This window comes from Acomys minous (assembly GCF_964271855.1).
Source record: "Acomys minous genome assembly, chromosome: 6".
Lineage (NCBI taxonomy): Eukaryota > Metazoa > Chordata > Mammalia > Rodentia > Muridae > Acomys > Acomys minous.
The window spans coordinates 124,085,593-124,093,258 of NC_140487.1; the positions used below are offsets into that span (position 1 = coordinate 124,085,593).

At 47.8% G+C, this 7,666-nt stretch overlaps 1 protein-coding gene across 5 annotated transcripts in view; it reads left to right on the plus strand.

The window, feature by feature from the left end:
- RERE (arginine-glutamic acid dipeptide repeats) overlaps positions 1-7,666 on the plus strand; it is a 337,601-nt gene that overhangs the window by 283,972 nt on the left and 45,963 nt on the right. For all 5 annotated transcript variants that reach the window (XM_084786701.1, XM_084786704.1, XM_084786703.1 and 2 more), the window contains one exon: positions 7,577-7,657. In XM_084786701.1, coding sequence (XP_084642827.1) covers positions 7,577-7,657 — 81 coding nt within the window. The remainder of the gene's footprint in view (positions 1-7,576; positions 7,658-7,666) is intronic.

The following is a 7,666-nucleotide window of genomic DNA, read 5'->3' on the forward strand; positions in this document are numbered from 1 at the left end:
CACCACTGCCCCCACATATAGACTTTTTTTTCTTAACATTTTATTTAATTTTAATTTATGTGCATTGGTGTGAGGGTGTCAGATCTTGGAGTTACAGATAGTTGTGAGCTGCCATGTGGTGCTGGGAATTGAATCTGGGTCTTTTGGAAGAGCAGGCAGTGCTCTTAACCACTGAGCCATCTCTCCAGCCCCCATATATAGACCCTTAAAAATACTTTAATCTTAAAACAGAAAGGAGCAACAACCAGTACCTTGCTTGTTTATTTGGTTGGTTGGTTTTGGCTTTTCAAGACAGGGTTTCTTTATGTAGCCTTGGCTGTCCTGAACTTGTTCTATAGAGCAAGCTGGCCTTGAACTCACGGACACGGAGATCCACTTGCCTCTGCCTCCCAGAGTGCTGAGATTACAGGTATGCTGCACCAGGCCTGGCCTATACCTTGCTTTTAAAGTCTGTACCCCCATCCCAGTCTCTAGGCTCTCCCTGTTTATGTATGTCACCTTTCACACCTTCTCCCCAGCTATGAGTCAAGGTTTTGGTACCATGGGATACCATATAATTTCCTCATCTCTAAAATGGAGCTATTAGAAGCTTTGCCTCCATAGGCAAAAGATCAAGGAAGGTCCTGCCAGTAGAGCCTGAGGCAATGGCTATGGACGGTAGTGTGCAGCCATTTTATTGCTACCCTAGGCAGCACCTCACCACCTTCTCTATGCCAAGACACACATCAAACTGCCAATACGTGTGCTCTTCAGCAGGACTGACTGTTAGTGAAGCTTCTTGTCTAGCCCAGCTAGCTGTCCCTCAAGGTGGACAGGAGAGCACAGTAGCTGGCCTGTACCCAGTTATGTACTCAGAGCTCAGGCAGGTTTGCCCAGGCAAAAGCATAAGGAACCTCAGAACACATTCTCCTGTAGGGGAAGAGTAATGTTGCTGCATTTCAGCCTTGTTCTCTTTATTTCTGTAAGTATCTTCCATTTCAGGAATGGCTATAACTAAACAGCCATGTCAGAATTCTCTGGGAAACAGAAGAGACTACAGAGAACCTCTTGAATGTTCTCGTTCTCGCCTTCCAACCTTTTTCCATCTGAGGTTTTTAGGTAGCCCTTGGTAGAGGGATATATAAAATAGATGTATAAATCAAATATATACTGATCATAAACCATAGAGAAATGTATTTGAAGATGATTTGGCATCTAATTTTACTATTTATTCGCCATGAAAATACATTTGCATACTAGTGACATGGGTGTGTTGATTGACATAAAAGAAATCTTGGTTGAGTATTTAATAATGCAGGATGTTAAGCATCTTTGGAGGTTTTCAGAGTTATTCAATATTTAGATTTTATAATATCAACATTGAGAACACAGCCTCACATATATACATAGCACAAAGTGAAAGAAGTATGATTAGGGCCTTTTCAGAAATGGCTGGAAATTCTGTCCTAATCCCAAACCAGAATTTGGCAACTTTTTATGAAACTAAAACAGCCATCTTTATTAAAAATGTTTTTCTTACATATTGCTTATTTGTGTGTGCAGGATGTTTGGGGTGTGTGCATGACATAGGGCTGACTTAGAACCAAAGAACAACTTGTAGTTTTCTCCTTCCACTCTTGGGATCCTAGCGATAGAACTCAGGCTGTCAGGCTTAGCTGCGAGCCCTCTTATATACTAAGCCACTTTGCCAGTCCCCAAAATGTCTTTTTTGTTGTTTGGTTGGTTGATTTGATTTGTTTTTTGAGACAGGGTTTCTCTGTGTAGCCCTGGCTATCCTGGCAAAATGTCAAATTTTAAAGATAGATTATTTATGTGTGTGTGTGTCCGTGTGTCGTGTGTGAGAGGGCCTGTGGAGACCAGAAGAGCATGTGAACTCCGTTAGAGCTGGAGTTACATGCATTTGTGAGCTGCTGGGTATGGGTGCTCGGAACCAAACTTGGGTCCCCTGGAAGAGCAACAAAAGCTCTTAACTACAAACAGCAATTTTTATTTATTTTTCTTTTTTCCAAAACAGCAATTTTTCAAGCAAAGCATTCTTAATATAACATAATCCAAACATAAACTAATTTGATAATTAAATGATGAGGAAAATATTAAAAGTCTTTGTTTTCCATAATGAAACCACTGTTCCTTTAAGAGCAGATGACTGGTATGCGTGTTGTGTGCTCCCACCAGGCTGCAGTGAAGGTTGTGTAGCTCAACATAGGTGAGTGCTGACAGAAACTTCACTGTATATGAGCTTTTCATTAATCTCTGGCTGTAGTATACTCAGAAACCTTTTAATGATGGCCAGATTTTTCACATTCAGTGAGTTTTAACATTATGGCCTCATGTACTCTCTCAGAGAGAGACAGAGAGGGAGCGAGGGGAGTGCAGGGGAGGAGGGAGAGGGAGACTGGCTGACCCCAATTTTAATGGTATTGGATACTGGCACTCATACTTTGTTTGTTTTGTAAAGATTTTTTTTTTTATTTTATGTATATGAGTGCTCTATCTGCATGTAGGTCTTAATGCCAGAAGAGGACATCTGATCCCAGATACTGATGGTCGTGAGTCACCGTATGGTTGTTGGGAATGGAACTCAGAACCTCTGGAAGATAATACAGTGCTCTTAACCACTGGGCCTGGCACTCACACTTTAATTTTTTTTAAATAATGTGTTTATTTCATGTGAATGAGTGCTTTTCACATATACCTGCCTTGTTTGTGTCTGGTGCCCTTGGAGGCCAGAAGAGAGTGTCTGTTCCCCCTGGAACTGGAGTTGCAGCTGGTTGTGAGCAGCTGAGTGGGTGGTGGCAATCAAGCCCAGATCCCCCTGCAAGAACAGCAAGTGTCCTTAACCATTTAGTTAGGTTTCCCAGCTAGGAACTTGGTGACCAACCTGTGTCACTACTCGTGAATGGAGTTGGAAGACCAAGAATAACCTCTTTGCCATAGATAAGTGCATGTTTCTGTTTAGGTCTCACCTGGTGGTGAGGGTGCATAAATAGAAAAGGGCGCGGGTTTGCTCCCAAGGTACACACTCAGGTAGCTTGGAGGTTAAAAGTACCAAAGAAACACTGTCAACTTCCACGCATGCAAGTGTGGATGATAGAAAGCCCAGGAGCATAAAGCAGGGTGACCTAGCACTGGCAGTGTATGGCTGAGCCGGTTACCACGGTTTAAATGTACACATGTCACCTTGGCAGCCTTGCATTCTAATGTCACACTGTCAGGAACAGAGAAATAATACATGAGGCCTTGAAAGTGTTGACTTCATCTTCAGTTGCTGGAAGACTTAAGAAACAGACCATGGGGCTGGAGAGATGGCTCAGTGGTTAAGAGCGCTGCCTGCTCTTCCAGAGGCCCTGAGTTCAATTCCCAGCAACCACATGGTGGCTCACAGCCATCTATAATGTGATTTAGTGCCCCCTTCTGCAGATAAAGCATTCATATTAAAAAAAAAAAAAAGTTTGAACTCATGATAGGAAGCAAGGCCGTAGGTTCAGTCCTCAACTCTGGGGAAAAAAAAGAAAAAAAGAAAGAAAGAGACCATGGCCATGAACTTAGCTGCTTAGCATCCCTCTCTGTAAACACGCCAGCATTGTAATTATTAAATGACTATTCAAAGCAGCAAGGTCTTCATGTGGAAAGAAGGGTACACAGAGGGAATGGAGTTAGTTGACTGCCTTAGCAGCCAGGCTCACACACTAGTGTTGTCCAGCTACTGTGTGCTCTGAGGGGTTGACTTCGTTTCAATTTTAGAGACCATTCTGCATTTCTGGTAAACCACAAGGTGAAGCCATCCTGAGAAGCAGATGTTTTGCTGGTTTTGAGGCCTGTGGCTTTCCATAGAGAAGTAACAGCACAGGCCACATGAAGCTTTTACTTCCTCTTTTTTTTTTTTTTAGAGTGGGGCCAGGAGTACTTTATTCTTACTTGTCATGCAGGGACAGCAGTAGTAGATCTACACTCACTGTCAGATGTCAGACTCACATTTCTGGAAGTTAGAAGTGAGTGTACTTGGTGGGACTGGATCATAGATGGAGCCTCGGAGATGCTAGTGAGCATCTTGTGAGAAACTTACAGCCAGGGCAACAGGAGAGTGTCCTGGAGTTTTGGTGAGTAGAAAGACCAAAACAAGCCCCCAAAATATATTTAGAAGCTAAGAAAATAATTGGGCCAGGTGATATGAGGAGAATTGGCTGACAGGAAGCAGAGCTTCTGCTTTCAGAGCTCGCACTGGACCTTTCTGTGGTGATTCTTGTTTGGTGTTTTTGCTTGTTCATTTGTTCCTGGTTTTTTCCCTTTGCTCTGTTTCTTAATGCAGCGTCTGATCTAGCCAGAGAAGCCTCAGATTCACTGTGTACAGAAGAATGACCTCGAATTCCTTATCCTCCTGCCTTCATCTCCCAAGTGCTGGAATTTTAGGCAAGCCCCATGTTTCTTACTCTGTTTCCAGGATTAACTAACTCCAGCATAGTTGACTTCCCTTGTTTCAAAATCTGGGAGAATAGTGACTGCCCAGTGCTCGAGAGAGGGACCATGGCCTGCAATAGGGTCGCTGTCTTTAGGAGAGTTGACAGACTGAGCGCATGAGGGGATGGGAACGGCTGGTCACAGGACTTTAATTTTGGAGCAGTAGGAATTTGAGTCTATATTGAAATGAACCTGGGAGCCAGACTGTTTAGCATCTTCACACATCTGGCGAATCAGGGCTCAGTGTATGAACACTGTCCTTCTGGGTTAAGTGTTATTGGCAAGGCTGGGGAAAGAGTGGGAGCCCATAGGGTAAAGCTGCAGGTTTTTTTTTTTGTTTTTGTTTTTGTTTTCTCATGTAGCCTGTACTGTCCTCAAGTTTCCTATGTAGCTGAGGATAACTTTGAACTTTGGATCCTCCTGCTTCCACATTCCTAGTGCTAGGGTTGCAGAGTGTTCTTAAAATCTGTAGTTCTGATAAATACATTGGTAGAGGCTTGTCACAGGCTTTATGGGGAGCTGAGTTTGAGGAGGGAGGGCTGGAGGTGGAACTTGGACCTGCACTAGGTGGGTGGGAAGGAAGGGCTGAGCAGTGTTTTCAGAACTGAAGAACTGGCACACTGGTGTTAAATGAACTGGAAAGTGTACAGTCTCAGGACAGCCACCAACAGACTGAGATTCTTAAGGGAATGGCAGGAAACATAAGGATTTGTGAGGCTGGGTGACCGATCTGCTTCTTAACTATCTGCGCCACAGCTTCCTGGTCTGTAAAACGGGAGTAACGTAGACCTTCCTTATGTGGGGGTGATAAGGGGCATACTTAATAATTACTACTATTTTGATGGGTGTTTCTCATGATCTGCGAAAGCACAAACTCTGAACTGTCTGCAATCCTCTGTCACAGGAGCCAAGTGCTCTGGAGTCAGCCTTCCGTCCTCTCTTCTGAAAAGAGGACATACTGTGTTGTATGTTGCTGGAACCCTACATTTGGTTCCACTCTGGCATGCCACCCCCCAAACTATTTCCCACAGCCCCATCTCCTCTTGTCAAAGCCCCCTCCAAGCCTACAGTGTCTCCTCCCACCCCTGTAACCTGTTCCGTGCCTTGGTATGAAGATTCTTCTGGACTGCCAAAGGCCACAGTAGTCCATCTGTCTTCTGGGCTCCCTTGGTGCACAGATGGGAGGCTCTTGCCTCTTTACTCTGGTTCAGGTAGCACTGTGCAGTGTTCTGTAGTGACTGATGACTCCACGTGGCCTGCTGAAGCCACTCAGTTTAAGACATGTCCTGCAAGGGTTTTCCAAGTCCCTCCCCGTGTAGGTGTCCATTACGTTACTAAAGTGAACGCAGGGCCTCATCTCCTACCAGCTCTATGCTGCTCTGTTCCCAAGCCAACACTTGGGCCTCCCCAGGGCTTTCATCCACTGGTCCTACCTTGGGATCATAACTCCTCAAAGCTCTGTGCAGCCTGATCCTCCCTGGCCTCTCAGTCTCATCTGCAAGCAGCCACTTTTTCTGCATACCTTGTCCTCTTTGCAGCTCCCAGAATCTTCCTGTGTCCTTCTTGGCCAATGTAAAGTCCAGCTGGAGCCCACCTGGCAGGCTTAGGCTCTTTCTTGTCACTTCCCTTAAGTCAAGCTGAGCAAGCTTCCTCCTCCTAGCTCCACCCACCACCCACCCTTTGTTCCTCCTGCTTTCCTCGTAGGCCCGAGACCCACCCATACCTATTTGCTTCTCTGGGCTGACTGGTGCTCCTTGAGGACAGAGTTCTTGCTTGCTCTCGTTTAGGTGGTGATGCTGTGTGTAGCTTAGGATGCCTGTTGATCATATGCAACTGATGCAGGAGTCAAGTACTAGAAGTCTGCTCTTCGTAAAGGAGTCTGTGCCACTTTCTTGTGTCTCACGGATATTTCCTACCAAACTATATCAATTATATTGAAAATGGACACTGATGAGTCATATCCTAGCGAAGGAAGAAGTCGGAACTCGCAGAGCCTGCAGGACTAGAGTAGGAGGTTGCAGATGGCTCTTGCAGGCCAGGTCTAGCCCTTCCCTGCGTTTGTCCCAGAGATCTCAAACACGCAGAGTGTGAGGCCTTCCCGATGGGCAGCTGATTTATTGGCTGGGATGCTTCCGTGGTGATCAGTTGCGAAGTGCAGGCTGATACCCTGGCCTGGCTGGAACGAATGCCTCAGCAGAGGGCCGGAGTGGCCCACGGGGGTGGGGACCGGCTCTGGTTTCTCTGCCTCACGGTGGGCATGCGGCCTGGCCCGCAGGGGGAGCAAGTTTCGCCACTGCGGTGCCCCCCTCCCCCCCCCACAGGGTGGACCCCGAGAAGGCCGTAGCGGGGGCCGGGCGGGGCGGAGCCGGGCGGGCCGCGGCGGCGATCCAGGCCGCCTTTTGCAGCCTCCCGCCGCCGGGCTCGCCGCGCTCCAGCCTCCTCCCCCGGCGCCCTCCGCACCCCGCTCCCTGCGCCCCGCGCCCCGCGCGGCCCCGCCGCGGTCACACGCCGAGCAGCCCGCGGCAGCCTGGTCCTTCGCTTTGTGGAGCCCGGGAACGGGCGCGGCCTCCTTACCTGTGGCTGCGGGTCGCGCTCGGATCGGAGGTGGGAGCTGCTTGTGGAGCCGGCCGAAGTGAAAGTCTGCTGGCTGGGTGGGCCAAGCCGGCCCGTAGCTCGACCCCAGAAGCTCCGGGCTTGAGGCTGCGGGCTCCTTGTGGGCTTCCTCGGACAGGGGCGTGGGAAGAGGGCCAATCGGCCGGAGACACTTATGCGAAGGCAGCTGCTTCCGCGGTTGGAAAGCGACTAAGCTGGTTTATTGCCTGTAAGGCGGGCTGTTTGTTGTTTGCACCTTCGTGCAGCCTGTGGTTTCAGGAGGCCGCCTTAGCTCTGGTTGCCTTTCCCGAAACGCGCAGCGCTGCTTGTGGTCCCCACAGGCCGGGGGCTACCCTGCCCTGCCATCAGGTCCCAGCTGTGCGGATGAAAGCCTCCAGCCTGGCTAGTATTCCCGAGCTCAGACTTTTCTGTGGTTGCTTTTCTGCTGATTGTTGTTATCTTTGCTTTGCTGACATCCTGTTTTGGTTTTGGTTTTTACATCTCACTTTTTTTTTTTTAATCACAGAAACGCTTCGTTAAGGGGCTACGGCAATACGGCAAGAACTTCTTCAGAATCAGAAAGGAGCTGCTTCCCAATAAGGAAACTGTGAGTACA